Source organism: Poecilia reticulata, chromosome 8 (genome assembly GCF_904066995.2).
Source record: "Poecilia reticulata chromosome 8, P_reticulata-male-v2, whole genome shotgun sequence".
Taxonomy (NCBI): Eukaryota; Metazoa; Chordata; class Actinopteri; order Cyprinodontiformes; family Poeciliidae; genus Poecilia; species Poecilia reticulata.
In genome coordinates, this window is record NC_088837.1 from 17,239,902 (window position 1) to 17,257,096 (window position 17,195).

Consider the following 17,195-nt stretch of genomic DNA (forward strand, 5'->3'; position numbering starts at 1 on the left):
CCAATCACCCACAGCAAGAAAATTATGGACAGTCAAGTCCAAGGGAGTTGTGGTTATATGAAACCAAAGATAAAATGTCTACCAGCAAAAGCTCACTTAAAGTTAGTTTGACTACATCAAGGGTCATAATCCATCATCTGAACTACAATAAGTGTGCTGAAATAAAAGGTGCTGCAAAACAAAAAAAATGTGTGAGGATCTACTTTTTTTTCCAACAAGATGACAGTGACTAGGCATCTTTCTACTGCAGGTGAGTTCATTACTATTATCATTACTAATAGTACTGCTGATGAAATTCGAGTGGTTTTCCAGCACTTCAAAGCTTCAAAGTGTTAAAGTCTGGCATTTATTACAATTAGGTGTCTTCCCGAAACCTGGAATTAGTCAATACTTGTTCTTGAGTGACTCAGATCAGCTTTGGGCACAAAGCCCTAAAAAGGGACAGCTCTTGTTTAAACAAACACAAGAAATTTTTGAAAAGACACATTTTCAAAGTGTACATTTCAGTACCAGACAATAAAAATGGCCTCAGGTACATTGAAAATACATTCACTGTATGTATGGAAAGGGAGCCTAAGAAAAACTGTAATGGCATACTATTCAAGGTGTGACAATCATCAAGCTGCATGGCGTTATTGCAAATGGTGGAGCTCTTACTGAGTAATGCATTTCATTGGGGTAGAGCATTTTACATGAAACGCACTTGTCGGCATTACGTCTGTCACTCTGCCTGCCTGCCTGCCTGTCTGTCTGTCTTTCTTCCCATCTCACATGGCAAGACGTCTCTGCATTTTTACCAGGCCCCTCCCTTACCTCAGCTTCCATTTTTTTCCCTCCATCAATTCGGTGACACCCAGCAGTGGGCCGTGACATTACAGAAAAACAGAGGGAGGGAGAGGGCAGGGAGAGCGAGGCTGGATGGAAAGAAGGAAATAGACTGAAGAACATTGTAGAAAAAGAGAAATAGAGATTGTAGAGGCAAGAGGGAAAAATTTAAAGTCAGGGTTAGGAGGGCAGGTTCTTAGAAAAAAAAAAGATTGAGAAGGAACAAGCGGTGGAGCCATTGAGATGTAAGTGAGGGACTTGTGAGTGATTTCCTCAATGTCATGAGGCAACATGGTGGCTGCTGCAGCCTCAGGTGAAGGAGCGGTGAAGCAAACTTGATGGCCTACAAATCTGATGAGGGGAACTGGTCCCCTTGAAAGAAAGAGTTCAATAATTCAAAGAAGGTGGGAAAGGAGAAAGCACATGAGAGGAAGGTGACAGAAGCAGAGCTGCTTGCAGACAGGTATTTAGAAAATCTAAGATCATGAGCGTGTGAGGGTGAGTGTTGCTTGCCCACAAAGTCTAGATTGTCGATCCTCCTCAGCATCCCACGAGTGAGTTTGCGTGTCAATGTCAAATGTCTGACTATACCATGACGGTGTGCCAACAACTGAGGTCCAGAGGCAGAATTTCTGGCCCAGTTACCGTCCAGTGAAATCCACCAGGCTTTGTTGCCAGGTACGCTTTCTGTGCAGGACGTCATTTTGGAACAATTCATTCAGACTGGCAGCGACGCTGCAAGGCCACAATCAAAGCTGCCGCCAGCCTGCAGTGCGGACACAAGCAAAGGAATTATGCCCTGAAAATAACCGTGTGGGGGCCATTCAAAGTCCCAACATTCAAAGCACATCTCCATTCTGTACACAAAACACTGCTGGCACAGTCTTCAAAAATTAAAGTGAAGAAAATGTGCTCCAGGTCGAACATAGTGAACTTCTTTTTGGCCTGTAAGAGGTTAATAAAGCCAGAACTTGCACACCATGTAATGAGAGTGACACAGTAAGAGAAAGGAATGAAAGGACATTAATTCAGAGGTTTTGCTCTTAGCTAAATTAATGTTGAGTAGGGCGACAATTAAAAAGAGGTCACAGTGAGTGGGCTGTGACGAGAGGACACCATTTACTCTCTTTCTCTATGGTGTATCTTTAAAATTATTTCCAGGGGCCAGCTTCTATTCTCACTGCATTGAAAAGTTTTAGAAATCAGGAATTGTTTCTAAGTTGGATGATAATGGCAAGCTAATTAGAAGCTGGCTTCAATTAAGTATTAAGAAACCAGATAATCTCCAGCCATTTCTCCAGCCACTAATTTGAGAGCAGACATTCATTTATGTGAAAAATGGTATTAATTTTCCCTCATACACAAATGCTCATCTCAGGGCCAGCGTAATGATGCTTTTCAGCTTGATAGTTTCTCTCTCTCTCTCTCTCTCTCTCTCTCTCTCTCTCTCTCTCTCTCTCTCTCTCTTTCTCTCTCTCTCTCTCTTTCTCTTTTTTTTTCCTGACACTGAAGCTGGTTATGATGGGGCTGCAGTGCATCCTGCTGGTTGAGCAAAAGCACAACAAGTCTGACATCTTAAGGTGGTCAGGTGAAAAACTTTTGCTTCGTGGCTCCTATTTGCAGAATTTTAACCTGGTTGATGCAGTAATATTAAAACTGGTGTGACTTCATTTGTCAGTGCCTGAATTTTATAGTTTTTCCACCTGTAGTCCAAGTCTCTCTCAGAGAAAACGTACGGGGTCACAGCTTCAATTGTTGTCTTTTTACTTCCTTTTTCAAAAGGGGAAGTTCGAATGAATCAGCCCTTTGTTATTCATAATTGTATACAGACAAATACTCAGAGTTTCCGCACAGCAGTTGGAAGCGTAGAAAGCATAAGCTTAGAAACAAATCTTCAAGTCTCAAATGCATGTTGAAAAAGTGTGAAATGCTAACTCAAGACTGTTTGCAAATAAATCCAACTGAGGTCTGGGATTTAGGAGCGCACGCAGTATCTGCTTGCTGAATTTTAAACTGCAGAAATATTGCAATTTTTACAATATATATTGAAATAATATGAAGGAAATAATTGTATATATACTACTTTTGTACTAAATTTAAAAATGAGCTCAGAAACTAGGTCATGCATAATAGGAGAGATCCCTGTTTTCTCACACACTTTTAGCCTACTTTTACTCAGTTTCTGACTCAACAGTATTTGAAGATCACTTCAGTTTTCTTTGCGTAAGCAGAAATATTTAGCCTGAGCGCTTATGTCGATCTTAACATTTTTGCATTTATGACTCCTAAATGTCCTATGGGTGCAGCTCTTCCTATGATGTCTGTTGCTACAGCTTGTGCAGTAATCCTGATGGGTTTTTTTTTGCATTATCACATACAATATCACTTAAAAACAGCAACTTTTTTTATTATTATTGTTGTATTCTCTTCACAGAACAAAATCCTGACATTTTTACCACAAATGTTTGAAATCAAATGAGGACATGGACACCACATGTGGTTCATGCAGTATGAAAGACACCTATCAACAATTATTACCACAGGTTTGTTAAATGGTAAGTCTTCAGTTTGCCTGTGATGAATGCATAAACTGAGCTTTAAGTATGAAAATACATACTTAAAGCTCAATATGTCATGTTGTGTCATACTTTTTTTGTGCATATTTCTACTTTCATGTACCGTGTCATTATGAATCCATCCCTTGCACTGGACCATAACCCTTTTACTTGATATTTTAAAATCATAAATAAATACCAGAAACATAAAGTGCATAGAGAAAAACTGTGACACTGATTAAATTCACACAACCTCTAAACAGCACTGCTCTGTTGTTTGCACAAGTTTATGATGCCTATGAGTGTCTTTAATGTTTGCTTTAATATTTCAATTTCAGATAATTTACTTCTCTCTCTTTGCGAAATGTTGAAATTCTGACTAATATTTTTTTCACTCCTGAAAGATTAGGTAAAATATGTTGTTGGTGCAATAAAACAATTAATAACCTCAACAGTAACAATTAACAATACCAGCCACTATGGATCAAGCAGATTTTGCATGTCACAAAACACTGATAAAGTTCCTAATATTGACACAGATTTTGTGAACTAACTCAACAATAACAAAATATAATATAATAGTTCAATAATAAGTATGATTTAATTTATAATTCATTCCTTTATATGCAGATTTTTAAGCTTTTAAAAGTATGCTGTGATGTCTAACTTTTATAGTGAAGCAGAACACACAAATCAAAAGCAGCTCATTGCCTAAAATCTGAAAAATGCAAAAGAGATGGTAGAACCTGTATTTTGTTCCAGTACTACCACCTTACTGTGTTATGACAACACATGTTTTAAACATTTCTTGTTATTTTTGCTGCTTTAATTACTCTTAAAACTTGGATGGCACAAATAAACGACTTTTATAACATCTTCATGGTAGACTACCACAAGAAGAGAAAGATTTCTGTGAAACCTTTTCCAATAAATAGCATGTTTGTTTGTTTTTTAGATTGAATGTGAATGTTGTAAATTATTAGTAAATAATTTATCTGGAACATCACAGCTTTTCTTTCTAACATTCTAGGATTATGTTTTACCGATCAGTGGGTTGCATTCAAAGCCAAAACTAAGCCATCTTGCAGTGTAAGTAGTTTGCTGCTAACATGAAACATATTTGATCACTCACCCAAAAGCAACCCTCTGGGTTCGGCAGTGTACATAGAAACAAGCAAAAGGCCACTTGGAAGGCTTATATCAGCATCTTTAGAAGTTTCCATGAAACTCACCGAAGTTGCTGAGTAAGTGGTTCTGCTTTAAATTTCCAAACCAATAACATGAGATAGATTCTTGTTCTATATTGCATCTGATCAGATTCATTTTCAACAGATAGATAGATAGATAGATAGATAGATAGATAGATAGATAGATAGATAGATAGATAGATAGATAGATAGATAGATAGATAGATAGATAGATAGATAGATAGATAGATAGATAGATAGATAGATAGATAGATAGATAGATAGATAGATAGATAGATAGATAGATAGATAGATAGATAGATAGATAGATAGATAGATAGATAGATAGATAGATAGATAGATAGATAGATAGATAGATAGATAGATAGATAGATAGATAGATAGATAGATAGATAGATAGATAGATAAATTTTACGTCGTTCTGATGTAATACTGTTATTGTCCACTAGGTAGTGCAATTTGCTATGATAAAACTTCCTGCAAACACAATTTGAAAAGTAAAAACTTCGCGATATTTTACACTATAAACATATTCCTCCATATAAACATCGCTCTTTCAACATACTTTAACTAAAAGCAATTTAGGTCTTGTCAAGTATACTTGGATATATCCTGTAACTGATGTCATCAACTTTCTCAAACTCATCAAAGGTTTATTTTTCACTTAACTTTTTTTAAAAAGAGGTATTGTGGTGAGCTAGCTTCCTTCGGATATGCAGACATTTCCGTTTCACAGAATTTTGCTTGCTTGATTGCATCATTTAAAAACTTGCTTAACATATGCAATAAGGTATATAAATCATACAGATGTAACAAAGATATAAACCTAGCAACAAGTTTCAGGAAGCAACAAAAACATGTTTTTCCACTGTGACATCAACAGAAGATCTGATCGTGAAGGTTACAAGTATACTATAAGCCACATGAGCACACTTCCTGTGCAGTGATGACAGCTATTTTCTGACAGCTATATAAAGGAAATGTCTTGGTAGACAGCATGATGAACGACTGAGGTAGAGAGCTGTAAAGGGGAATTTTGGTGCCTTATACTTTATATGTTTTAAAAGAAATGGAAGTTTAATTGTGATTAATCAGTGCTAGATATTTTTTAACTGATTGACAGTATTGTTCTTATGTTACTTCTTGTGTTGTTATCTTTTAAAAGATGTCAGTCTCATTTCAAGTACAAAACCAACTTCTGGTGGGATAAAAAATAATATTAAATCTAACTCTATCGAGGTATGAATATTTCCGGGCCTGACTGTATGAGGGCTTTACCTTTTAATCATCTCTCTCCTCACAAATCCAAAAAGCACCAGCACACATGGTCACTGAGCTCTTACAGCTGTGTCAGCAATATCCCTCTGTGGCTTGTAAACTAAAAAGCCAGCAGTTTTGTTAACCACAAGCCAACTCCTGTACAGGGAATAATTCACATATGGTGTGAATAGCCAGCACTTTCCAGCAACCCAACAGTTCCTATTAAAACACATTTCCAGAGGTCCTTTTAAATGTAAGAGTTAATAATAATTCCAACATGAATTTGCTTATATAAGAAAGTCTTTCTTTTTCCATGCAGTCATAATAATCCCCAGCTCTGCGGATGTACACTGAACTGCCTCAAGGCAGGAAACAGAATTGCAATAACTGAGTTTATTCATCTGTGAGCAAACCAATACACAGCAGTCAGACCAGAAGTTGTCGCGACCTTTTTGTTTTGAAGGTGACAGGAAGTTGTTGAGACAGACAGACTGCATGGACATCCCTCCGTATTGTTTGAGATTTCTGGGAGAAACTGTAAAACGAAAATAGCCGGGGCCAACACAAAACACCAAAAGTCTGCGCACACCATCTGGTTTGATCTGGACGAAAGCAGTGAGATAACAGGAAGAGTCCTGGCATGATCAGGTTGCACGTCACTTTTTTGAGAAGTGAACTATAGTGAGGCAATAAGCCTAAAGTATGAAGAGTCTCTAGTTACTGGTGTTTAGGGTCTGATCTCATGGCTTTGCAGAAAGTTTATTATATGATCCAAGAAGAGGATAAAATATTCAGAAAATATTACCATTTAAACCTAAAACACCAGAATTTAAAAGTAGGTAAAAAGAAAAAATAAATAAGAAGCCCTGACATATATTTTTATTCTTCCTTTCCACCTAAAACAACTGACAATTATTACAGAAAATAACTTAATCAACTAATTAGTTTTTCAAATATAACATATGTAGACCTTGCATAGATTAACGAAGATGCAATGAAGCCCAAAAATATTCATACTTTGAGGTAGCAAAGTAAAAGAGGAAGCAGACTGCGATGTGTTGAGATCTCATGAGAGAGGTGAGTAACTGAAACATGGTGGAACAAAACTAAACAAAATTAGTCCAGCTCAGACAAGCAAGCCAAGAAGCCAAGAAACCCAACTAAAAAGCTTAAAAAGATTCAAATTGGTCAACATGAGTTTAAATTTTCAGAGAAGACCACCTAACAGGGGAAGACCTGTACAGCCTGCAGAACTATGTTGAAATTGGAGCATATTTTCAAGTCTATTAAAGCCAATCACACACTTAGTTTACAATCTTGAGATATCTTTTTTGAAGAGCAAACAAAGGCAAGCTAAAATGCAGAAATGCAGAGATAGGACATATTTAAAAAAAAGTTTTTAGAGGTTTTAGTTTTTTTTCATTCAACCAAGGAGTTTGTTCCTGACTGCAGAAATGTTTTTATGTGAACCATAATGCACAGTTAAAAGTATCTGCTGGAAAGTCTGAGGTAAGAGATGTATTCTTCTTTATTTTGGGATTTCTTTCTCACCTCTGACAGCCTTCAGAGAACAGGATATAGAAATCGGTACCAGTTTAGCTTGGTTCACATTGTACAGAGAGTCTTTATATTCCTGTGAAAAACTCTCTTGGGTAAACTACAGTTCCTCTTTTTGTTTTGCTGAGAAAAAAAAAATTTAAGTGGTTACTGCTGTCCTCTGTGATAAAGTATGATACATCGTCCTACTCAGAACCATTTTTATTAAACATTTGATTTAAATTTCTGAGTGTGCATGAAATAGTTTCTCCTCAGACCAATGGCTGACCGCATCTCCTTTATTATACAGCTCCTTTATATATATTAAAATGAAATAAAACATTTAGCACATTCACTGTTCACGGTCATATTCATTTAATGTTCGCTTTTTAAGCTATGCTTAATAATGAAATGTGTTTATTTTGTGCTTTCCTTGTGTCAGTGGGTTGTTGAGTTCTCTCTGTTGGTGTGTTCACACACATCCCCGTAGGCCCGCTATCTGTCATCTCCATTTTCCTAAAGTCACAAAGCACAAACTCCACCTCATTGTTTTTAAAGTGTGAAATATTGTTGCAAGCACCCTCTATATCAGTGAGCTCTGCGTAGTGAGTTCACCCAGAGGGTAACCATTTATTTTGAGATCGTGCAACTTCACATAAAGATTCATGAAACCATCCGCTTGTAGAAGTGGTGGCAGCTTGTGATGCTAGAAAAGTCAGTTCTCTTTTGCCTGGATTCAATATTTTACAGTGCTTCACAAACTTTGTCTACAGGTCCCACCTTGGTAAACTTTATATTTTGCTCTCACAGCCTTCAACAGTAGAAATAAGCCGACAACACTGGCTTTTATTTATTTGTTTATAAGAATGCCTTGGGCATGTTACCTCCATATTTGCTTCATCTCAATTTTTTGCTTCATTTCATTTTTTGGCAGCCAGATGTCAATACAATATTCCCTCGTCACATCAGCTCTTCCCGAAACTAAAGAGAGTAACTGTTATTCTAAGGAGTTTTATGAAATCTTAGTTTTATGTTCTATTCTTGTATATTCTTTGTTTGATTTGAAGTTAATTCTTATAAAATTTTAATTGTAGTGCAAGACAGAAAAGAATTTAACAAAATGTTAAAGAAACCAAATAAATTCTCTATCATTTAACTATGTTACTTTCAACACACAAATCTGGTATTTGTCTAGGAGCTGTAGCAAATTAGAAAAACAGTCATTAAACAGTTAAAACTACAAGTACGAAACCAGAAACTGAATCTACCTAGCTCGTATTGATGATTTTGTAATATAGTAGTATGGGGCATGTAAAACTGTGTAGCAGTCTAACTATTAGGCTTTTTGTTACTTAGTTTAACGAAAAACTGTTGTTGTCAACCAATTACAAAATATTTGATGTACACATCAAATGTACACTGTACAAATAAATAATTTGTTAAAATGGGTACAGATTTTATTTTTGTCTTCCACAGTTTGTTTTTTTTAATGTCCTGAGACGTGCTCTTTAAATAACTCTAACAGTTCTGCACTTTAGTCATTTGCATAAACATTTATGTTTTGGGACTTTACATGGTTTACAGTGATTCTACTTCATTGACTTTTGATCTAAAACTTTAACACCTGTTAACACATTTAACAAGTGTGATGTATCGAATGTTACAAGTGACCCTGACAGATGAAGTTGTGATAAAAATAATTAGATGGTGAGCAGATAGTCATGATTTCCGACCTGCACTGCACAAAAAGGGGATGGGTGAGGGTGCGTAGTGGGAGGGAGTTTGATCACGAAGGAGATTATTAAATATTTTTGACTGAAAAAGGAAGATAGCTCACTGCATATTCAAATATTGATGCTCTTTTGGTCTCCTCAGGACGCTCAGCATGTAGAGTCGCAGAGGATGATGCTGCAGGTAAGCTAGTGATTCTCTACATCAACAGGGAATGGGGCAGCTGCAGACAAAAATTTTACTGAAATAGGACTTTCATCGACACTAAAGATGTTTTATTACACTTAAAATTGTTTGGTTATTCTCTAAAGACCAAAGTAGCTCTTGTTTTACATGTAGTAATAGAAACAGTATGTAAATAAATTAAAAAAAATCTTTTCACACATTTGTAGAAACTGTTACTATATTGCGACAGTAGGTTTCTGTGAAAAATGCACTTATTGTGTGCAGTTTAGTGATATCAGACATATTTTTTATAAAACTGGTGTCCAAAAGGAGTGCATTACACATTTTTTTCCAAGAGCAGTATTTGTGCCATTCAGTCACAGCCATGGCTACCTAACGGTACCAAAAAAGTTAAGTAACAAAGTTCTTAATCAGACTTTTATCGTTATTTCAACAGCACCACAAAAATCCATGTCACAGTTTCCTGTGGCGCAAATTCACTTGCAAGACCAAGAAGCAAAATAAAACAAATAAATAAAATAGATATTTTTTTTTATCCAGTAACTGTAAAGTTTTTACCTTGTCTGTCTATTCACTTTTTTTTCTATTTACAGGTTCTAAATTAATTCTGAGCTGTTCAACAAGGTTGTGACAAACAAAAGAGAAAATATTGTCAGGTTGTTATAAATGCTGATCAGAAAAGGCGTTGCTTGCCTCTTCACCATGACAGCCGAAATGACTTTCCTGTTGTTGGGTAAGACAAGCTCCTGTTTTAAAACCAGTAGGATAGAGCACATCACCCCAGTTCTAAAGTCTGTACACTGGCTCCCAGTAGATTTATAACAAGTATCTGTATCCTTTTGTAATAAAGAGAATACATTAAAACTCTTGTTAGTTCATAAATCACTGAATGTCTCAGCACCACAAAACATTAACAATTTGCTGTTGTATCAACTTTCCACTCCACTGAAGTCTTCTGGTTCTGGTCTGCTCTGCATCCCCAGTACCAGAACCAAACATGGAGAAACAGCATTCAGCTTCTATGCACCACAAATCTGGAACAAGCTTACAGAAAATAGTAAAACAGCCAAAACACTGAATTCCTTTAAATCTAGACTAGAAACCCACCTGTTTAGAGTTACCTTTCCCTCATAATAAAAGAAACATTGACCAACATGTTTCATTTTTCTCAGTTGTTGACTGAGAAAAAATTTATTTTTGTGTTTTTATGATGTAAGGCACTTTGAACTGCCTTGTTGCTTAAATGTGCTACACAAACTTGATCGATTGAGCGATTAAATAATAATTTGCAAAGAATGAAAAGTTTATACCTAAAACACAAACAATTAAGGATGATTTTTACGACTGGCTTTATCAGTTATACCAGTAGCTTGATCTAAAAATAAACTCTCTTTCTCTCTTTACATGCTCTGAAACTCAGTAGTTATTGACAAAGCTGGAGACAACTGACATTGCCCAGTCAGAGCCTTTAATGGTATTCTGTAATTTTAACACCAGCTGATGTTTACAGATACTGTACAGTTTTCCAAACAATTATGTATTGAATAACATGGCAAGGTGGTGTTACAATTTCAGAAAATCAGGATAAATAATTTATCCTGATATCTTTATCTCTTTGGCTCTAATAAATACATTCAGTGTAATGATGACTGTTGTAATCAGTGGTAATTTACATGGTCAAAATGTAACAGGCTGCAGTAATGAGTGTCACTTTGTGTTTGTTTTTCAGCTTTGATCCTTTTTCCTTTCATTGTCCAAACACAAATCTGCCCTGATGGGTTCAAGGGGAAAGACCAAAAGTGTGTTGGTATGTAAAAAAAACACTTAACTTTCTTGACAGACACATATATGCAACACATGTACAGCTATCTATTAAAAAGCACTTTGTTCTTTATCATGCCTCATAATTTTCAGTTTTTTTCTTTATTTACTAAAATTATTGTTGTTTTTATCATTCTTGTTCTTTTTTCACATCAATATAAATTTCAGTATTTAAACCAAGCATCAGTTCATGCTGTAATAACTTTTCACATTTCTCTTTCATTGACAAAGATATCGATGAATGTAAAGACGCCCCTGAAATATGTGGAGATAATACAAACTGTTTCAACACAAATGGCAGCTACTTCTGCCAGTGCAAGGAAGGTTACAAGTCAAAAGCTGTGAATTTTACTGCTTTAGACTATGTCAGATGCAGAGGTAAATAGTCTTTAATAAGAAATGACAAACAATCGGATTTCATCCATCATTTCCTATAACTGTTCTTTTCTGTTCTTTTTCAAAAAGATATCAATGAATGTTTGGATATCCCAGACATCTGTGGACCCAATGCCTCTTGTCAAAACACAATGTCCAACTACACCTGCAGCTGTAAAAATGGATTTGTCTCTTCTACTGGAGTGGAAATATTTCATGGCCGTGACAAAGTCACATGCAGAGGTAACACAGAGACTTCCTGCACAGTCGTGTTAGTTTGCTTTTCTTTGCACTCCAGTTGATTCCTCCGAGTCAATTATTTTTCTTAATTATTTTTACATTCCTTCCCTCTGCTCATACAGACACAGATGAATGTAAAGATAAAAAGGTTTGTGGTCTTAATGCATCATGTACAAACACACCAGGCAGTTATTACTGCGTCTGCAACGCTGGCTATGCACTGAAATCTGGAAAATCTAGCTTTTCTGGGCAGGAGGAGCAATGTGAAGGTGATGAATATGAAATAATGTGACAACATTTGCACATTTAAAATCCTTTTAACATATCTTAAAATATTTCAGCTGCATCAACTATTCAAATTCTTTTTTTCATCCTTGATTTGTGTCCATTTCAGACATATGTAAGATTGATGAGACAATTTGTGGAAATGGATCCTGCCTCCATGAAGCCAGCGGCCATTACTGTGCGTGCTCTGCAGGATTTAGTAACTACGGCAACAAAACGGCCCGTTGTACCAGTAAGAATAGATTTTAGTTTTTCTTAAAAGACCAATACAAACAGGTTTAGGGTTTACACTAAGCAATGTAGTTTCAAAATGATTTTCAGACGGTAAGCTATTTTTTTTTATTATTTTCTTAGAGCTTAACTGTGGTGTTTTCAAGGACGTGAACAATCTTATGGAGGTAAATTCACAGCAGGAAAGTTTTTCCTGAAATATCTGTGACCAATTACCTTTTATTTGAGATTTTTTTTTTACATTTTTATTTATTTATTTATTTGTTATTTATATTTTTTTTTATTCCTTGTTTGCTTGCTGTTAGACATTTTTCATTGTTCAAGATGATTTGAGGCAATTGAGTGAAAGTTGTCTGAAGCTCTCGGGAAGTAAAGATTCAAAGGATCTCAATGGAGAAGTCTTTCTAAAGGTAGGAATTGGTTTAAAAACAGCCTTTTAGAAGAAGCCCACCTTATCAGATGGTGTACATCTTTCTCATTTTGCTATTTGTTTTACCTTTAAAACACGTTTTTCTTTTTTTCTTTCAATCTCTCCTTTTTTGACTCTAGAGTCTGCTCACTGTGATCGACCAGCTCCTGTCTGCTGGATCTCTCAGTGACAACAAGAAAGTCTCTACATTTCTAGACATGGTGGAACAAGCTCTAAGATTCATTGGACCTTTTATTAAAACACCACTAACTAAAAGATCTATCAATCACACAGGTGAGTCAGCAATTAATGTGACTCCTTTCCAAACTAAATAAAAATATAAACACTCCTTCCCTATTGTTTTTATTGCATCAATCTTGTTCTTTAAAGTTTATGTTTCAACCAACTGATAGTTTTAACTTTAGTACAAGTAATTTGTGTTCAATACGAATTTTTCACCAGAACTGGAGCTGCTGGTACATACTGGGTCGGCTAGACCCCAAGGATTAAAGACTCTGTTGTCTAAACATGCTAAAGTGGATATAAAGATGAAGGAAGCTGCAGGAGATCCCTCATCTTATCCGGGTAACAACAAGGTTTATAAATAACACATTTAAAACACATTCATTTCAAACACTAAATCTGTGTTGTGCTGTCATTGAAGGATTTACAGCAATGTTCTTGCTGATTTATTCAAACCTGGAAAAATATGCAAATATTTTCTTGAGTGAGATGAAAAAGAATAAGAGCCAGGAATTTAAGATAAACTCCAAAGTGGTGACTGTCAGTGTCAGCAACACAGACACAAAACACCTGAACGAACCGGTCAATATAACTTTATATCATCTTGATCAGGTAAGAGAAAAGCCTATTTGTTTCTTTCTTCTACATCATTCGCCTTTTAAGATAATGTTATACTAATGCATTTTCAATCTATAAATTTTATTGTTGTATTGCATATTTCAGCAACAAGGCAGTTCAAAGTGCTTTGCATCATAAAAACACAAAAATGCAAAGTCATAGAAGACATGATACCGTCAACAGTTGAGAAAACCAGTAAACATTACATTTTGACAAGTGCCATAATTACAAATAAAAATGTTGGTCAGTGTTTTCGTTGTTATGGTTCAAAACCAACTCTAAACAGCTGGGTTTATAGACTAGATTTAAGGGAACTCAGTGCTTCAGCTGTTTTGCAGCTTACCAGAAGTTTGCTACAGATTTCTGGTGCATAGTAGCTGAATGCTGCTTTATCTATTTCACAGTCAAATCAAACCGCCCACACCTGTGTGTTCTGGGATTCCTCTAAGGAAGGAGGTGCATGGTCTGATCGCGGCTGTAGCGTGGCGGAGTCCAACCCAGAATACACTATGTGTTCCTGTAACCACCTGGGCAGCTTTACTGTGCTCATGGACTTCAATGACATAGAGGTTCTACTTTCTTAACTTCACAGTTGTTCAAAATATGACATTTCTTATTCTCCAATGTGCAACTCTTCCACTTGAGTCTTTAAATCCTTAAATATTCCCCATTCTGTCTCCATACAGAGCCCTTTTGAGTTGCAGCTGTTCTCCTGGATAGGCCTATCGCTTTCATTAATTTGCCTGTTCCTCTGCATCCTGACCTTCTCAATGATCCGGTCCATCAAAAGCCCAAGAACAACCATCCACCTGCACCTCTGCATCAGCCTCTTTATTGCAACCCTTGTCTTTCTCGCAGGCATCTCTCAGACACAGAACAAGGTTAATGCTCTAACAGCTTGTTGAGTTTACTAAAAAGTATCTAAAAACACATCAGAGAAGCCAGCATTAAGTCACACTACAGCTAAAATGGTACTGAAAGTGCTCACCAATCTAAATTGTTGTGTATTAATGCTGTTAGAACCTATTACCTCAGTAATTAGCTCCTTCCTATATCTTGAACTCGTTTTGAAACCATGCTTTTCACATGCTTCATCTCTACTCCCATTAGGTTGGCTGTGCAGTAGTTGCAGGGATGCTGCACTTCTTCTACCTGGCCTCCTTCTGCTGGATGTGTCTGGAGGGAATCCAGCTCTTCAGGATGGTGGTCCTGGTCTTCAACACCAACTTTAAAACCAGCTACATGATGGCAGGGGGCTACGGAGTCCCGGCTGTAATTGTTGCTGTCACTGCGTTGGTCAAGGCTAATAGATATGGAACTAAAAAAGTGTAAGTTTCTGGCATTATGTCAAATGACATTTACCCATATACAGTAAATCATTTTTCTGTAGCTCAGAATATGTTGGTGTATAATCTGCTGAATAAACTCTTCATTGTATTCTAGATGCTGGTTGAACCTGGATTACGTTTGGAGTTTCATTGGTCCTGCTTTTGTTTCCATTATTGTAAGAATTCACTTTTAAAAAAAAGTATTTACTTCAGTACTATTCTGGAAAAAGATAATTTCTGTTTAAAACTCTGTTGTCTTCCAGATAAACACATTCCTTTTCCTTATCACTGTGTGGAAGTTGGCACAGAAGTTTTCGAGTTTAAACCCAGACCTGGACAGCTTGCAAAAAATAAAGTAAGTTTCAACTGACCCCACAACTTTCAAAAAGCTGATTCTTTTGCTTCATGTATGTATCATTTGAATTTTGCAGAGCTTTTGCTGTTACTGCGGTCGCTCAGCTGTGCATACTCCGCACCATGTGGATGTTCAACAGTTTCCACCTGAAAAGAGATGATGCCTCCATCTACTATCTGTTCACCATTTTCAGCCTTCAGGGTGTTTTGCTTTTTATTATGCATTGTCTGTTTTCAAAACAGGTTGGTAATGTGCCACTCTCACAAATATTCAGTGATATTTCTTCAACTAATTTGGGTTGTGATTTCAGGTGAGGGACGAGTATGGAAGCTTTTTTTCTCGATGTTCAGCTTGGAAAAGGAGTCAAACACATGTAGGCAGTAATTTTAACTTCACTTGTAGTTGTTCTTAGTTCATTAGTAGAGCAAGGTCAAGCAGTAGTTTTATTGTGCATTTGAACAGCACTGTTTTTATGTGAACTAACAAGAAAGAGTGTGCACATGTAATTTTGGAACAGAATCTGGGAATCGCTGAAAAGTAACATTCACATATTTAGGGTTTTAAGTTATTGAGTAATAATAAGAGCTGTTAAGTGAAAAATAGTATATTTTTACTAACACTGTGTTTTTTATTAACTGAATTTTCACTCTTGTCTTTTTTTTTTTTTTGTTCCCAGGCATCCAGACAAACCATGGACACAGGAGAGCCTAACATTAGGAAAAGAACCCATAACCTGTAGCTAAAGTTCAGAAGACTGATAGTTCGAACAATTAACATTGGTTCTGTACTTCATCATAGAGTAAACAAGCAAGTATATTTTGGCATTTTGAAAATAAGCCTCATTTCTTCTTAGTCATTTTCAGTTGTCTCAGTCATTCTTCTCTGGCAACGCCTTATTTGTTTACGTCCGGTCGTTCAACTCAAACATGACCTTATGTTATAACGCCTTCTCTTAAAAAAAGAGGAAATGGGATGAGGGTGGGAAAAAAAAACAGAACTTTGAGGCTCTAAGACCAATGTACATCCGATCTGACAGTATCTGAAAGTCATGTCTTGACAACAGACTGACGCATGCACCACCCTGTAGCTGATCATGTTTTAAGATAAACAAACTCTAGCATTCGTTGTGAAGCTGCTGACAAATTGTGTTGCATTTGGTATTTGTTTAATGATTCAGTTCATAAAAGAGAACAAGTTGCACCATTATGATTAACTGTTAGTAGATTGGTTAACCAGTTCTCCATTTTGTATTTCAAGAGTGCTTCATCCATTGAGGTTGAGGTTGAGGTTTTCATTGGCTGGTCAAACAGACCTAAAATGGCACTGAGCAGAAAAGGAGTGAAGAAGAAACCTGTGTCCCCATTAAAACTCTAACAGATTTTCAGAAACCCTGGAGAAATGTGGCTTACAAGAAATCCTGACTGGTTGGGAGCAAAACAGAAAGAAATTATATACTGTTGAATACTTTTGGATAGCGGAGTTCATTAGCCATGACAATTTGTGTTTTAAGGCGTTATATGCTCTATAGGCTTTCGTTTGTTTTTGTTACAAAAATCTGTATTAATGTATTAGTGACATACTGATATACTGTTTATGTTGTTTTGCTTTGCTTATGTTACTGCCGCTTTTATATATTAACAAATATGATTAAAATGATTTAAAATAATGTCAATGCTGTCTGTATGGTTTTTCTTAAGCAGCGACAAAAAGATCCAAATAGTGTGTCAGGGAAGTATCAGTACTGAGCCTTATCTAAAATGGCTCTCAAAGCAGCACACCAAACAAAACAAGCTAAAGTTCAAAAGTATTAATGGGGTCTGACTGTCTCTTGAAACTCTTCACACGTTTCACTGTGTGACCACATGTAGTCAATATGTATCACAGAGCGTTTCTTGTTTCTCTTCAGTTTGTTCTTAATACTCTTTGGGTTTGACTGAATGGGTCCTTTATGCAACACAACTTATATCACACCAGCTATCTTCATTTTTC

General features: G+C 36.2%; 1 protein-coding gene across 1 annotated transcript; it reads left to right on the top strand.

Annotated features, from left to right (window-relative positions):
• Positions 1-8,739: 8,739 nt before the first annotated feature.
• LOC103468884 (adhesion G protein-coupled receptor E5-like) lies at positions 8,740-16,872 on the top strand. The gene is made up of 20 exons (XM_081610087.1): positions 8,740-9,298; positions 9,895-10,034; positions 11,031-11,108; positions 11,354-11,500; positions 11,588-11,740; positions 11,860-12,006; positions 12,132-12,254; positions 12,377-12,420; positions 12,559-12,663; positions 12,803-12,956; positions 13,125-13,247; positions 13,327-13,517; positions 13,928-14,092; positions 14,210-14,404; positions 14,634-14,851; positions 14,967-15,027; positions 15,115-15,206; positions 15,283-15,448; positions 15,517-15,579; positions 15,883-16,872. Exons 2-20 carry the CDS (start codon positions 9,968-9,970, stop codon positions 15,943-15,945), a joined length of 2,355 nt encoding a protein of 784 aa, XP_081466213.1. The 5' UTR covers positions 8,740-9,298; positions 9,895-9,967; the 3' UTR covers positions 15,946-16,872.
• The last annotated feature ends 323 nt before the right edge of the window (positions 16,873-17,195 follow it).

Excerpts from the sequence above, each read along its gene's own strand:
- LOC103468884 (XM_081610087.1), top strand. The coding sequence starts at position 9,968 with ATGCTGATCAGAAAAGGCGTTGCTTGCCTCTTCACCATGACAGCCGAA. Across the intron at positions 14,093-14,209 it reads TGGACTTCAATGACATAGAG|AGCCCTTTTGAGTTGCAGCT; the intron begins GTTCTACTTTCT and ends GTCTCCATACAG. Across the intron at positions 15,207-15,282 it reads GACAGCTTGCAAAAAATAAA|AGCTTTTGCTGTTACTGCGG; the intron begins GTAAGTTTCAAC and ends TGAATTTTGCAG.